General features: G+C 36.1%; 2 protein-coding genes and 1 pseudogene across 2 annotated transcripts; 2 read left to right on the top strand and 1 right to left on the bottom strand.

The window, feature by feature from the left end:
- The first annotated feature begins 1743 nt into the window (after window positions 1–1743).
- LOC120211487 (zinc finger CCCH domain-containing protein 17-like) lies at window positions 1744–5383 on the top strand. Its single transcript, XM_039210011.1, has 3 exons — window positions 1744–2153; window positions 2975–3085; window positions 3461–5383. The coding sequence occupies exons 1-3, from the start codon at window positions 1998–2000 to the stop codon at window positions 5297–5299; spliced, it is 2106 nt and encodes a 701-aa protein (XP_039065942.1). The 5' UTR covers window positions 1744–1997; the 3' UTR covers window positions 5300–5383.
- Window positions 5384–6452: 1069 nt separating this feature from the next.
- LOC120211489 (protein SLOW GREEN 1, chloroplastic-like) lies at window positions 6453–7578 on the top strand. The gene has a single exon (XM_039210013.1). The coding sequence runs from the start codon at window positions 6525–6527 to the stop codon at window positions 7458–7460; it is 936 nt and encodes a 311-aa protein (XP_039065944.1). The 5' UTR covers window positions 6453–6524; the 3' UTR covers window positions 7461–7578.
- A 2004-nt stretch (window positions 7579–9582) lies between these two features.
- On the bottom strand, window positions 9583–10806 carry LOC120211490 (annotated as a pseudogene).
- Window positions 10807–16488: the final 5682 nt, after the last annotated feature.

Below are 16488 nucleotides of genomic sequence, written 5' to 3'. Positions count from 1 at the left end.
TTTGTTAACTTTTAGTTGATAGCCATCTTCCACACATTTCGTATACAAAGCTATCTTCAAGTCTTCCTTTGTATCAAAACAATCATCTTTCTTGATACGAATAATTTTTGTGTAACAATCAATTGCTATCTTTACCAACTCTTTTTCCGGTATCTGAAGTAATTCTGGCATATTCCAGTTATCTCCCGTGGCTTTTCTTCGGGGACTTTTCTTTGGGGATTCTTATTCTTCTTTTTCTTCTTCAGTGTTATATGAATTACATAATGGATGTTCAACATGTTCATTTACAGTCGTAACTTCCTCCTCATTATCATCAACAACATCTTCCTCGGCAACGACTGTTTCATCATCAAAATTCGGGTATTGACCAATATCAAAATCATTACACGCAGGGTCTGTTTCTTCTTCTGAAAAATCATCAAAATCCGAGTATTGACCAAGATCAAAGTCCGGGTATTGACCAAGATCAAATTTCGAATACTGACTAGTACTCACAAATTTTTCTGTTGGCTCATCATCGTCTAACTGATCAATACGAAAACCGAAATTTGGTGCTGAAAGTTGATTGGGATTGGATTAGGGAAAGGGTGGGTTTTGAGATTGTGTTTGGTATTGGAAATGTGGTGAAACAATATTTGCTTGGTGATGAAATTGTGGTGGAACCATTAAATTTTGAGCACCACAAACTGGGGTTGAAAAATTTAGTTGATTACTACCCGCTACTGACCCAACTTCACTACTTTTAGGTTCAACAACATACAATGTAACATCATCACTTGAAACACTAATGTAAGCAATGAATCGTTCAACATCTTCATTGTCGGTTAATAAATAAACTTTACCATTTCTCTGATAAGATAGCCTAAATCCACTTAGGGGCTCTAAATTCAATTTATTTGTAACACGTAACATTAGAGTTTCATAAGTTAACTTTTTTAATGACAATTTTAGTTGAAGATTCATGGGTAAAGACATATATTGTAAAACACCATGAACATTCTCCCATGACCTTCCAAAACACAAATATATCCAAACATGATCAACATTAGATGATTTCATTATTGTAAATTAATTTACTAAACAAACGAGCTGCGAAACTAAAACCTGTTGCCGGATGGGGAAGGATGTCGTTGGATATAGGAACGGATGTCGCCAGAGAGAGTGATAGATGGAGATGGAATGAGTTGCGATTTAGGGATTTAGGTTATGAGTCGCTGCTGCTGCGTAGTTATATACCCAAAACATTTGTGTTGCGAAATTAAAACCTGTTGCGAATTCAGAAATCGAGTTGCGAATTTGAAATTCAGTATTGCGATAGTCAAAATCTCTTTGCGATTTACAGATTCACATTGCGATTTACGTAATCGCATTGCGATTTTCCAAATTCGCGTTGCGATTTACGTATTCGCATTGCGAATTAGGAAAATCGCAACGCGAATTTGGGAAATCGCAATGCGATAGTCAGAATCGCGTTGCGAATCTGGAAACTGATTTGCGATACCGGAGATCGCGTTGCGAATTATCGATCGCATTGCGATTTAGTTGGTCATTTTGGCAAATCTAAAAAAAGTTGGTTAAAATCATATATTATAAGACATTTTTAGTCACTGAAATTATTTTCTCTTTTCTTTATTACCTAAACTTTAAATTTTTTTAAAACTACACCTAACCTAACGTTTTGTTTTTATTTTTGTTTTTGTTTTTTACCCTTTCCCTTCTCTTCTCCAACTTTGATTATTACTATTTTTTTTAAATTTCATTTTCCCCCATTAAATTCTCTTCTTTTTAGCTTAGCCAGCTTTCCGGGTTTCTTATATAATATAATTTCATCAGCTTAACCCCCAATCTCTTCTGTGGCGGCTCCTCCTCCTCCTCCCTCCCTTATCGCATCATCTTATATCCGTCTTTTATTTCATTATTTGAAATAGTCAATCTAATAACGGAAGGAACTTTTCTTCTGTCACTTTGTTGGGGGAATTTTTTTTGAAGAATCCGCCATGGTTGCGGCTACGCCTCAACAACAGCAGAAGCCGAATACGGCGGCGATGAACGTGACGGTGGCTGGTGCTTCAAAATCATCGGCCGAAGAGGAGGCTTTGAAGAGGAATACAGATTGCGTTTACTTTCTCGCTTCCCCTTTAACATGCAAAAAGGTTTTCTTCCCCCCCGTCCTTTTGTCTTATGGTTTGAAACAAGATCTTATTGTTTCTGGGATCTTGCTTTTGTACTTTGATTAGGGCTTCGGATTTAAATTCCACTCTCCCCTTTTTATTTGCTGCTTGTTCGGTTATTTTTTAGATATTGAATTGATAATAAATACATTTAATCGGAAAAGTAAACTGTTTTGTTCGTGTTTTGATCTGTTTAGAGGTTAGATCTTGCTGATTTATCTTGGTTTCTTAGTGCTAAAGCCCTGGTGAATTTCATCTAGAAATTTAGTGCATCCTTTCCTTGATGTTCCTCCTGGATATACTGAAGAAAAGTGTTGCCTTTTCTCCAAAGGGTTGGCTGTTAAATGATTATTATTATTATTATTTTTTGCTAAATTATTTTTAGTTAGGGGACATTGATGTTCCTTATAATAACTCTTTATAATTGTTAAAAGTATTGCAGGATCCGTTGTTTTATCATGGTGATGTACTTGTTCTGTTATCTATGATGGAATGTTTTGATGAATTGTCGCTAATATCGTCACTCCGAGACTTTCTGTTGTCGTCTGCCTGCAGTTTCACCTTTATCATTCGGGAACTATTTTGTTGTCTCTTTGGATTAGTTTTGAGGTTCATGTTTTGCCATGTGTCTTCATCGATTTCGTTTATGCATAGAGCCGATTGTTTTAGATGGCATCAAGTCGTTTTATAATTTACTTCATTAATTGTAAGATGCTGTGAGCATAGCTAATGTGCTTCATTCACTTTTTGACATCGATGACCGTTATCGTAACTAATATTTATTCTATTTTCAATGTCCATAGGGAAGTGAATGCGAGTATCGTCACAGTGAATATGCCCGGGTTAACCCGAGGGATTGTTATTACTGGTTGAATGGGAACTGCTTGAACCCAAAATGTGCATTTCGGCATCCTGTAAGTTTCTACTCTTCTCTTACACTGATATTATAAATCTATGTGCATGTTAGTCTTACAGGTTCCTGTGGGAGTCTTCTTTCCATAATTAGTTTCAAAAGTGAAGTTTGAAATATTGTCGACAATGAAATTTGAATGTTTGGACGCATGGTGAATTGAATGAAAAAACATAAAATGAAAAAATGTTTTGATAAGATTATATTTTAGTACTTCTCCTTAAAATATTCCAACTTCTCTTCAATATTTGAAAAATGACTATAAATACTTTGAACATTTATTTTTAATAATTAAGTTATATGTCCAGCTATTTCACCCATATTGTGATATATTTGGACTGATTTTGATAATGTTCATGCTGTTTTGATGTTGTTTCAGCCTCTTGATGGCTTGTTGGGAACCCAAGCGACAACTCCAACAGGTTCTTCCAAGCCTTCCTTGCAGACAGCAGCTACCACAGCACCTGCTAGTCATACGCCTTACAACCAGGCGGTGTCTTACAGCACCAGCAAACAACCGGTGCCGTGTATTTTCTTCTCCAAAGGACATTGCATTAAAGGCGACAGATGTGCTTTTTTGCATGGTCCGAGTCCAAGAAATAAAGCCACACAACCAGCGACAACTACCACCGTGAGCGAGCCTCATTCTTTGAAGAAGACTTTTGGTGCTGTTGAAGCACCTAAGCCACAGAAGTTTGCTCCAAATAACGTTTCAAATATTGGTGGAATAGCTTCTGAAAATAGAACTGCTGCAAAAGTTAAAGCTACGTTCACTAGGAGTGGTACTGGAACTGAGAAAAGTGTTTCACGTACAATAGACGAGGAATTTCCTCAACACAAAGCAACAAAAACTACTTCCGTTGTTAATGGTGTCTCTATGGGTTATTCTAATTACTTGCATCAGGCCCATGCTTCAGATGAACCGAGTTTTCATGGTGGTAAAGAAACTGATGAATATTTGAGGGAGTCTTCTCCTGGTTTTGATGTTCTTGTGGATGATGACCTGAGGGATGTGAATGAATATGGCATCGGTCGCTCTGCTGATTATGATTCCATGGCTGATGTTGACCAAGAAATGTTTGAGCATCCACGGGTCTACGATTCATTTGACCATGTGCAAGGGAATTATGATTGGGACCAACAAAGGGCTTCATCTGAGAAGATACCACTAGGATCATCTACTTTTGAGAGAAGGGGTTTCTCAAGAGTTGATAGTCCTGATGATGTTGAGGAGTCGGACCTTCGACATCGTTTGGCTAAGCGTAGGAGGGTTAATGGCCTGAAATCTGTTGTCAATCATGATCAAGGAGTAGAAAATCATGAAGGGGAACAGAATTACCAGGGCTCTTCACATGAGAGATCCCTTAGCAGTCGTCTTCAGGGTAGAATAAAGCTTCCTGGGATATCTGTTGGCCATGGGTCTGATTTACGTTCTGAAAGGGAGGTAGAAAGAGGGCGAAATCGGGGACGACACTCAGCAGGAAAGCCTCAAACCTCTTCCCAAGGAAGGCTCCGTGACAGAATAAAAGGAAGGGTGGAAGGGGAATTCAAAAATATTGAAGGTCGAAATTTTGGTGGCCCATGGATTAGAAGAGAAGTGACGGATGAGCGGAGCACTGATTTTGCAGGTCCAAAAAGTCTTGCGGAGCTGAAAGTTGGGAAGAGCAGTGATAATAAGGAGCAGCAGTTTCTCAGAAAACGAAAGAGCGTCATAGATGAACAAACTGAAGGTGATCTTTCATTCAAAGGGCCAATGCCTCTTAGTGAGATTCTAAAGAGAAAGAGACAATCTGAAGGTGCAGCTTCTGGGAATGGTATAGCATCTGTAAATAGAGATGATAGACAAAAACAAAGCAAGGGAAGCTTGATTAACAGGTCCAATAACAAAGAATCATCAGCGGCACTGAAAGAGGAAAACAAAGACAGAGAATCCAACCCCGCAACTGCAGACATCGGAATAACGGAAGCCACTCATGGTGAATCCTCTCAACCACTCAACACGAGTGAGCATGAGGCTGAGGCTGAGGATGTGATCATTGGAGATGAGGGAATAGAAGATCATGAATACGGAGCAGATGACCGAAGGGGTGAAGATTATTATTACGAGCAGGTAGATGAAGGGGAATGCAAAAACTACGAGGATGGTGAAAATGTGGATGCTGAAGAGGAGGAAGATGGCGACGACTTTGCAAAGAAACTCGGCGTCATGTTTTCGTGAGAATATGGTCCCTCCTCAGATAGACTGCTTTAATCTTTTTCCCTATGAATAATCTTGGTTTTATGGAAGACCTTTTGAAGCTCATTTAGGTTTTGCTTCTTGGTATGGTAGAGAAAACATTTTTGTTCCTGTATCTCATTGTTTTTAAAAGCCGACTTCCTGCTTTGCTCCACGGGCATTTTTCTTTCTACAGACACCATATAGTAAACTTAAATGACAAAATTAGTTTCGAAATAGAGACTCAATTGAAAAAAATATATATATTATTATAACAATTGTCTCTAAATGTATAAAAGTCAATTATATTACTGTTCCCAAGTCGAGATAGATATTTTTTTTCATTTAAACGTAAATTGGAATTGACCTAACTTGAATTGGAATTTTTTAAAAAAATAACTCATCCCTTTAGATCAAATCAAAACTAGTGAGATTCAAGGTGAAATTTCTATTTCTAATTATGATTAATTTTTGTTAAATATGTTTGAATCTAGTTTTACTATTAGTCTCTTTATTAGGTATGATTTATAAATTTGATTTTTATTATTTAATTCAATTATTTATAATTTAATAGTATTATATTCTTAAATTGTTTGAAACGAAAATAAATTTTAAAATAAAGAAAAGGGTAAAGTATTCATTTAGTACCTAAACTATCAATTTTAATCCATTTTAGTACCTACCTTTTTAATTTTTCAAAACTATGCCTAACATTAAGTTTTTGTTTCATTTTAGTACCCACCGTTAAAAATTAACGCGATTAGTACCTAAACTATCAGTTTTTGTCTGTTTTAGTACCTAAACTTTCATTTTTTGCCAAAGCTTAACTTTAAATTTCGAACATAGATACTAAAACAAAACTTCAGGTATGATTCTGAAAAAGTGAAAGTTTATGTACTAAAATAGAATAAAACTAATAGTTTAAGTACTAAACACATAATTTATCCCAAAGAAAGTATATGAAACTAATAACGAAAATGGAGAGAATTGGACGATTCTTGAAATCAAATCCAAGTCTCATAAAATGCTGAACAGATTCAACAGAACGTGTAACGGATTCTCCAACCTCCCGAACGACTCTCAACCAATTACGTTTACATGCATAATCTTGAAACTAACTGATTGAAAAGCCTTTAAATTCCCAGTAGAGCTTCGATCTTTGCCTCACTCGACATTCCGTTGCTTTCTTCAACCTTGAGAAAACCAAGAAAAAAGTATATCCTCAGCCATGAATCCAACACTAGCCACATTTTCATCACCGTGCACCGCCGTTCTCCCCCTGAAATCACTCCCTTCGTCTTCTTCGTCGGCCCCGTTGCTCGCTTTTCCTTCACCCAAGCCCCTCAGGCTCAGGGCTTGTTGTTCTGCAAAGCCTGATTCCGTCGCTCAGAAGCTTCAATCGTTCGCCAAGACGGCTGTTTTGGTCGGTGCGACGGCTTTGATGATTGGGAAATTCTCAGACTTCCCTGCCCGAGCCGACCCTGTACCAGTAACGGTGGTCGAAAGCGAACCTGCTTTGCCGGTAGAAAAGGAAGCGGAGGATCCGAAACCAAAGCAAACTTCATCGCTTTCTGCGTTTCTTGAATCGGGTGCGGAAGCCGTCGAGGCAATGAAGGCGTTCATACGCATGAAGCTCGAAAACCAAGAAGAAGAAGCGGCGGTTATCACCCTGAAGCGCTTGGTTTCTGCCCAACCGGATGTTGCTGATTGGAAATTGTTGTTGGGAAGGTTGTTGGGCGACATGGGTCAAACCGAGAAAGCGCGCAGACTGTTCGATGAAATCCTTCAGTCGGATCCGTTCGCTTACGAGACCTTGTACGAGTACGCTTTGTTGATGGATCGTTGCGGGGAAGGAGAAGCTGTCCTCAAAAGGTTAGAAGGGGTCGTAGCCCTTGCCGAAAGAGAGAAGAAAGCCAAAGAAGCCAGAGATGTTCGATTCATAATTTCCCAGTTACACTTCCTCCAAAACGACTTGGACAAAGCTTTTATGAGTTACCAGCAACTGGCCAAAGAAGATCCGACTGATTTTAAGCCGTATTTTTGTCAAGGGTTGATATATAGGGTGCTTAACATGAACGATGAAGCTCAAAAACAGTTCTCCAAATGCGGCAATCTTTCACTGAGCACCCATCAGCCGGAAGGGCACTTGAGGCCACGTTTATGAAAAATGAAACTGTTCGACACCAATGAGGGGAATCGAGTTTTGGGGGAGTTTAGGGAAATTTTCTGGCATTCTTGTGGTATAGTGTGTTCCTTTAGGCCTTTAAGCCTTGCTGAACAAGTTACAATAACCTCTATGCAAGTTTCAGAGGATACATAAAGAAAATAAAGAGACGATCCATGTTTTTTGTTTTTTCAAATGAATTGGTTGTTTTCGCAGTTTCTGGCTTCAATAATATATTCGGCTTACTGGTTCTTTCTGTTATTTCTCGAGTTCATGAGCATGATTACCGTATGTTTAGGCTTATGCGATGGATGATTTACAGCCATGGGAACGTTTCTTGCGTTCGATTGGGCAATAAAACTTGAATCTGCTGAGACTTTTACAAAGTTAGCAATTAAAACTACACATTGCATCAACTTCAGGCTATAGATTTAACCATCAAGTTAAACAAAGTAGAATAGTAGTTCTTTCATCTACGTTACAAACAGAATGTCAAATTCAACCAACCCTGAACATACCATCTAGAATTTCAGGGTTTGGGTTTGACTTGGCCTCTACTCTTCTTGTTTTTTCTTTCCTTTACTACATTTAACGTTATCCAAGAGGCGTTGCTGATGCAGAAAAGAAGGCGTTGTAGACCACGCCGAATGCAGCTCCTTGCAAAGGGCACCAATTACTGGAATGTTACTTTAAAGTTTCAGCCTACTGCAAAAGAAACAGAGAGTCGGAGACAGCAGCAGGAAGTTATAAATCTGTTTCATTAGTTTGAGAATGATGATTACATCCTTCGAAAAGTCATCTTCACCGCCTGCGGGTTTCTTCTGCAGGCGATATTTTATGCCAGAAATGATGATGAAACAACCAAAAACTACAATGCATATAAACATTACCCTCGATGTTGAAGCATATAAGATACTATATATATATATTTTTTTTTTGATAGAAAGAATGACCTCATTAAAACCCCCATTCATAACCGTCAAGCAACAAGAGTGGCTCAACGGACATTGGAAGGAGGAAAAGAGTTCCTAAATTTTATTGCATAAATCCAATTACAAGAAGAATACAATACCTCCAAACAATCTACACTACAACCTCAACAATGAGCTACAATAAACTACAGAAGCACAACAATTACCAAGCCGAACTCATAAAACTATATCCTAAAGACAATCGACCAACCTCAAGCAAAACACAATTATAAAAAATGACCAAAGTTCCCCAAATACAACACACTCAATGCAACAAAAATACCCCAACCAATTAGCCTATTCCAACTTAGCAAATTCATCTGCTTCCTAGTTCGTTGCTTTCAACACATGCCTAACAATACACCTTTATCAACCACAATCGAGACAATATCTTTAACTATGGACAAGAACAACAGAGTGGTGGCATTAGGATTCTTGATCCAATCCACAGCCACAACACTATCATATTCTAAAATAAGTCTTTGATTCACCGGCATCCCCGATTCCAAGAAAAGCAACAACCCTCTCTTAATTGCCTACACTTCTGCCATAATAGGAGGGGCAGAACCAACTCTCTCAGAGAACGATCCCAACACCACACCTTTCTCATCTCTAAGCAACCCTCCGATGCCACCCTTTAACCACATTCTACCCATAGCACCATCCATGTTCACTTTAACAAAACTAATTGGAGGTAGAGACCAGCTCACCAAATTTGAAGGAATCCTATCAAGATTCGAAACATGATCAGCTAATGAAGGATCCCCACTAGGCTATCAAAAGAAATAAGCACTTTTGGAAATTTTGAGGTAAACCATGCTACTACTCTATACCTTGAGAGAAAGGATAACAATGCAAAATCCAACTTCCCTTTGTTAAATACGATCTCATTCCTCATCTTCTAAATTGACCACAAAACTGCTCCTGGTATGAACCTCAAATGGTTGATCGAGACACAAGGTCAAACCAACCGGAAATCAGTGTAGCAGGACACTCAGGAATAACAAAAAGCTCATCTAATGACATGCATATGAACATTACCCTCAATGTTGAAGCATATAAGATAATGGTCCTTTGTTCTTTGATACAAAATAGCTCATCTAATATCTGTGTTATCGTTTCCAAACTCTTTACTGGAGGAATTTTGTTAGTTTTCAAGTAAATTGCTGATTCTGATGAATATAATGATTTTTTTCTTAACAGGGATTCATTAATTCTAATATTAAGTTCCTTTGCTTTCACAATAATTTTCTATAATTCATTAACTAGATTGCGAAGTTGCAACGATTTTGAAAAAACGTTACGATATGATGTTATATTGACCGCAATTTAGTACTAGGGAGAAGTATCAACTGGCTAGTTCACACGCCTGCAAATCCTTCTTATTATCCCGGCCGAACCAGTTAGAGGTTCAATTTCTCCGAGTTTGATCATGGCAGAGGCGAAATCGGAATCAAAAGCAGATCGGTTCCTGCTATACTCCAACACAATGTTATCAGTACGTCCACCACTGAAGAGGACTTGGTCTGATTGCAGCATGTATGAGAACCAGACAGAGCAACCATTTCTCTGGCACTAAGCCCCTTACTTCCAAAGAGAGAAATAAGCTCTTCAAGGCTGTTATTAACACCAGGAAGTTGACTAGTAGCTAGAGTTATGTTTGCAGTGGTAGAATCCCTTCTTCCAAGCTTCACATTCCAAGATGGACCACCTACCTGAGTTGTTCAAATAGATATATGTAATCGATCTCCGGGGCATCACGGACTCGATCGACCATATATATATAAATGTTTCAGGAAGGAAGATTGCTTACATATTTAGAGGCATCCCTGGCTGCAACAGCTACAATATCTGCACAAGACACAACTCCGGGACATGTTTTCTCGACAGCGGATTTTGCTTTATCAATGACTTTATAACCTCTTAAGGAGTTGTTACTTTGCCTCGCAAACTTTTCGCTTTTGATCGAAGGCGAATCGTCGAGTAAGATCGAGGCATCACACCCCTGGTGAACAAAGCCAAGGGAGCTTCATCATGCATGCACATATTTATCGATCCGTATCGTATACAAAACACTTTACCTGAACGAAGCAATCGTGGAAATGAAGGCGGATCAGAGATGCAGCCATCCTACGCTCCCGTTCGATGGAGGCTCTCACGACGGTTCGAATGGTACTAAGTGCACTCGGGCATGTTTTTTCATAAAACGATGAGGAAAGTTGTGCTTGGCTTTTGCTGCTTAAAACCAGCAGCGTCACCATAGCAGCAACTCGACCGACTGCAGCCATTTTCCAGTCCTTTCACGAAAACGAAAGCCGATTCAGGTTCGATTAGATCAAAGCACAAGGGGTTTGTGGATTTAATGAAGATGGTACCGGCTCACTTCAGTTTATACAAGGACATTGACAAAATTTAGCTTAGCTGATACGGCAAGGTGGAAAATGAAATTTGACCAATTCTGCCATTGAAATTTCCTTGTAATATACAAAATCAATGGGACGATGCTGAAATAGATGTTCATTAATCTGATTAAATTTAAACGACGACTTTAAGTCAATCATGAGTTGGGTCTTCCTGTCTGCATGGTAGTCGTTTATCCTTGAATAGATTTTCCTGGCCTTTCAACTATATATGTAAATTTCCACGTAAAATAAATAAATTGACTTTAAATAAACGTTTGTACCATACGTCGACTTCTAGAAAACGTATGGACTATCTTACTAGTGTGCATGCATGCAGCTTAGAAAAAACGCCCTACAAGTTTGCTTCCCCTTTCAACCGGCCACGCGCTGTTCTGTTGTTGGTGCCCCACTTCTCTATCAAGTTTGAATATTGTACTAGATGAGAAAAATAATAGGCTTAATTCTAGAAGAAGTGCCTAAGCTATACCTCTTTTCACTAATAGGTGCCTAAACTATTCTTTGAATCTTCCAAGTGTCTAGAATTATAAATGTTACCACTTTAAGTGTCCCGAACGTAACGATTGTTAATGGATATGTGTCATGCTCAAGTAATTTTGAGATAATTTAAAAAATAAAAAATAAAAAACTTAGTATATTTATAAAAAAACTCTTTTCTAAAATTTCAAAGAAGTCCCAAATCCTAAAATTCTCAAATACTAACCCTAACCCTAACCCTAATTCCACTTCCATTTCTGGCCACGACCACCGCCTCTGACACCTTCCTTGCCATCTTCATAGTCGAACGATGTTGTGGAGTCGCGATGGTCGTCGTTTCGTCGGGGTAGACAGGGTAGATTTCGTCATGATTTTAGGGGTCTTCGCTGCTATTACGGCGGTTGTTCTTCAAGTAATCGGTCTTCGGTGGAGGCGTGACCAGGTGAAAATCCAATCGACAAGCATGGGTCTAGGGACTAGATTTAGAGTTTTTAAAGTTTAGCGGAGATTTTTAAGATTTTTGAAAACTTTGGGCTTTTTAAATATATTTTTAAGTTCTTTTAAAAAACTAAAATTTTAAAAATTACATGAGGGTGACGCATGTCACTTAACGGTGGAATTTAACGGTCGTTACGTTTTAGACACCTAAAGTGATAACATTTACAACGTTAGGCATATGGATGATTCAAAAAATAGTTTAGACAGCAATTCATGAAAAACGATTTAGTTTAGACACTTATTTTATAATGAAGCTAAAATAATATCGAGAGAGACTACTTTTAAAATGAAATTCAACTTAATTCGATTTTGAATTTAGTTGAGATCTTAATAAATACCAAACGACATCGACGGTAAATGAATTATTGTTATTCCTTGAGATCCCGAATTCGAACATTATATATGTAAAAAAATTTAAGCGTTAAATTTCAAATGGTGAAACGTTACACTATCTTAGACAAATACTTGTACTTATCCTAAATTAATCCTTAAAAAATGTACGGCCCTTGAAATGCCTACCAAAACCCAAACTAAATCAGTCCAATCTACAACAAATAGTCAAAATAGGACTACGTATTGTGGCCTTTCGGCCCAGTTGGCAGCCGAAGGACTTGCAAGCTCTATATACAAAGGTAGCATTTTCCTTTAGACGACCATAAGCCTTTCATTTCATGTCTTTGATTAAAGTCACCGAATGTTACTTAGCCATCTCAAATTTGACTTGATTTATATTAATATGCCAATTGTCAAAAATTTATTTTAAATTCGCATTATCATACATATATAATATTAATATTTTATTACATCACATTTTGACTAATACAAATCAGTGGCTTAAAGCATGCTTCTTTCCAGCCAAAACTTGCACAATTTGAAAGCAAATCCAAGTTCTACCAACTTACAGCTCATCCTTCACCGACTTCTTTTCAACCGTTGGATCAAGCAATACATAAACATGATACATGGATATTCGAACCAAGGATGTATGAAGTAAACTCATAAAATTTTAAGAAGACGTAAATATATTATCAATTAAAATATAAAAAAATTATAAGGGCAATCGCCCGCCAATCCTACTCGATCCATCCCTGAAGCGAACAAACTCCCCTTAGCTCAATGCGGAAAAGAGAATGAGATAAGAGATGCCAAGTCCGTTGTATGAGTTGTGTACAGTTTGCCAAGAAAAGGTATGAACTGGCCGACCAAGTGTGATTCAGAAATGGAGGTTTGTCGATTTAGGCTGTTGGAATTGACCGAGACACAACAGATCGGGTTCCGCAGATTTTGTCCTCCCCACACTCTCGCTCTTGTCCAATTCATGCGATTGATTATGGCAACAAGGGATTTATTGAATTAAATTGGAACAACAGCATCATTAATGAATTACCATGCATGGCATTGTGATTTCGTCAATAAGCTTGGCAAAGTCGATAGATTTATCCTTTTTGCTCCGGATGCCACCAAGTGGTTTGAATTGGTGCTTTTCGTCATTTAACATGATGAAATTAAATATTGACAGAGGGTTTCATGCAACTAGAGATGGCAGACGTATTGTATTTGCTTTAATTGGAATGGAATCAGTATAAGTTTAGTGGGTAATAGGAGGGTGTGGATGTAAAAAGTCATATCGTCGTGGATAGTGGGTAGGTGATGGGTTTAAGACCTTACCCGTCTCGTATCCGCCCATCCACTAACTACCAACTATATAAATTTTGGATTATTATAATAGGTATAATTTTAGAGACTATTCTATAGATCTTAAAATTTCATAAGACATAATTTATAATTTAACCAAATGTTAGGTATAAACATTTTTAGAATTTAAGGTCGTTGTTTTTTTTATCTCAAATTGGCAGGTATAGGCAGGTACAGACAAGTACGAGATGGGTGGTAGGTATACAATTGGATAATGGGTGTAGAGGTGGATTGGAAAATATACATGCTTGGGTGGATGTGGATTTAAAAATTTTACCCGTCATAAATAGTAGGTAAATAGTAAATAAAATATATTAGGTAGATATAGAGATAAGAAGGAGTATCCGCACTCTTTTACCATCCCTACATGCCACGTCTAAGATTGTTACGTTGGATAGTTAATACATTATCACACAAGATCGTGCTTGAATGCATAGACAAATATAAAATTTTAGACTAAATTATGCATTTAGTGTTTAAATTATTAGTTCTGGTTCATTTTAATACATAAACTTTCAATTTTTTTTAAACTCTACATAATGTTTAGTTTTTGTTTTATTTTATTATCCCGTAGTTAAAAAATTAACGGACGAAATCGTCGGTCGTTTGGATCTACAATCGTCGGCCGTCGCGTTCGTAGGCCAATGAAGCCCAAATTCTTCAGCTCCCACCTTTTCGACACCTTGAACATGATTCGACCTTTGTTTTGTCGGAAAATGCCTCAATCTCCCCAAATCGATGATGGACTCTTCGACTTCTTCATCCTTCGATCTTCATCGTCAACTGTCAGATGGGCATGAAACTGGACTATGTCAGTCGACTCATCATTCTCCCATGGTTCATCGTTCTAATCGATCTTCCATCCACCGAATCTATGCCCAGTCAGCTCATTCATTATGTTTTTAACGATGGGGGTACTAAAATGAAACAAAAACTAGACATTAGGTATGATTTTAAATTTTGAAAGTTTAGGTACTAAAATAGATCAAAACTGATAGTTTAGGTACTAAACACGTAATTTATCAAAAAATTTATGTTTAAAGACGAACTTATTAAATTTAGGAGACAAAAATATATTATCAATAAAAAATACAAAAAAATACCTAAATTATATAATAATTTAAAATTTTCAAAGGACGATATTCTCCACCACCCCTCGATGACTTTTTCTAATTTTTATATCATTGTTTTTGTTAAAATTTAAAACAAAATAACAATATCGTGTGTGTATATATATATAAAAGGGGGTTGACGAGTATAGTTCTAGGCTATGTTCATGGAATCATGTACAACAGTCAAAAATAAAAATATATACAAACTAGGTGAAAACGATGGAATTGGATTCTTTTAAATAAAAATTACTATTAATTTTGAACGAAAGGAATATATAATTCTTGCTTTTATTATTATGAAGAATATCATTAATTTTCTTATATCCTTAATTATTAAAACTACCTATCAAATCACTTTAGTCAAGCACAAATTAATGTAAACACTAAAGAAATGTTTAATAATACCATTCCACATATAATTTTATTTTTATACAACTACTTTTTTTTTTACCATTAATGGGTTTGTTAATTTTCATGACTAAAGCTAACATGAATTCATCAGGACAGTTTCGACATAAGATATTTAAAAAAAAATAGTATTTTCTTCGTATTTTTTATTGATAATATATTTTTATCTCCTAAATTTAATAAGTTCGTCTCCATATATAAAATTTTGGATAAATTACGTTAGTACCTAAATTATTAGTTTTGGTCTATTTTAGTACCTAAACTTTAATTTTTTTTAAAACCATACATAATGTTTTGTTTTTGTTTTATTTTAGTACTTTTTAGTTCCGTATTAGAAAAAATAGTTTTTAAAAAATTAAGGGTGAAATTAAAAAAATAAAACATTAAGGATTAATCTTATTATTATGCCTAAAATAAATTGAGTTTTTTTTTACTTTTCAAGAATGTTATGTGTCAATTTTTTATTGGTCCAACGTCAATTTCCATCATAAAAATTGACAAACAAGAACGATAAAATCCACAATTTGATAGATTAAATATGTTTGTTGAGCCTCACTTATTGTCTAAGATTATACCTTTTTTTGGATTTTAGGGGGGAAAAATCAAATGAGTTATGAGATTAAGTTATCCACACAACTAGCATTCTAAGTATGTTAGTTTAAGCTCAACCTCACATTGACAAAATGAATGCTACCCACTTTACCAACTTAATTAGTCCAAATTTAATTTAATTTAAATTATGATGGCAATAAATTTATCTCATCGTCCGCGGATGATTTATCTCTTTTTAATTTGATATAGAATCGTAATCGGTGAGAGATCGATTTTTAGTTGGTGTTTGAATAAAAAAATTGATCAGTGAAGAAGAAGATAATATAGAAGTTGTGAAAGTTCTATCATTTTTTTACGGTCTTAGTTAGAGATATTTATATTGACTTTTAGTGTGTTAGTTGTAGGGACATTATGTTGAAAAAAATCGATAATTTTGGAATTTTGAATGAGAAATTGATCTAAACGTTGTTGAGGAAAACGTGGAACCAATTGTTGGTTCATAAATGTAAGACGAGCACAATATGAGTAACGTAAATATCTGAACTGATCGTGTCTTCCGTGGGCTTACGGATATTTTAACCCGAATTTAATATATATATATATATATATATATATATATATTTCAAATAAAACATATCTTTTCAAAATTCAATTTTGAAATTAAAATGATAAATATTAAAAGATTTTTTAATTTAGACAATAATTTTGAAAATTGTTTGTTATGATTATTGATTCTCTTTTATTAAATGTTTCGTTAGATCAAAACTTCCTATAACTTACTATGTGAAATGCCTATAAATACTGTGTAAATCTATTAGGTTAAACACAATTCAAAACAACTCGAAAGTAATTCAAAAGAATTATTTTCTTTTTCTCTATTTTTTTTGTGATAGAT

Source organism: Hibiscus syriacus, unplaced genomic scaffold (genome assembly GCF_006381635.1).
Source record: "Hibiscus syriacus cultivar Baekdansim isolate YM2019G1 unplaced genomic scaffold, ASM638163v2 tig00109972_pilon, whole genome shotgun sequence".
Classification (NCBI taxonomy): Eukaryota; Viridiplantae; Streptophyta; class Magnoliopsida; order Malvales; family Malvaceae; genus Hibiscus; species Hibiscus syriacus.
The sequence above is the reverse complement of the archived record's forward strand: the minus strand, read 5'-3'. Positions and strand labels throughout refer to the sequence as shown.

Excerpts from the sequence above, each read along its gene's own strand:
- LOC120211487 (XM_039210011.1), top strand. The coding sequence starts at position 1,998 with ATGGTTGCGGCTACGCCTCAACAACAGCAGAAGCCGAATACGGCGGCG. Across the intron at positions 2,154-2,974 it reads CCCCTTTAACATGCAAAAAG|GGAAGTGAATGCGAGTATCG; the intron begins GTTTTCTTCCCC and ends CAATGTCCATAG. Across the intron at positions 3,086-3,460 it reads AATGTGCATTTCGGCATCCT|CCTCTTGATGGCTTGTTGGG; the intron begins GTAAGTTTCTAC and ends ATGTTGTTTCAG.
- LOC120211489 (XM_039210013.1), top strand. The coding sequence starts at position 6,525 with ATGAATCCAACACTAGCCACATTTTCATCACCGTGCACCGCCGTTCTC.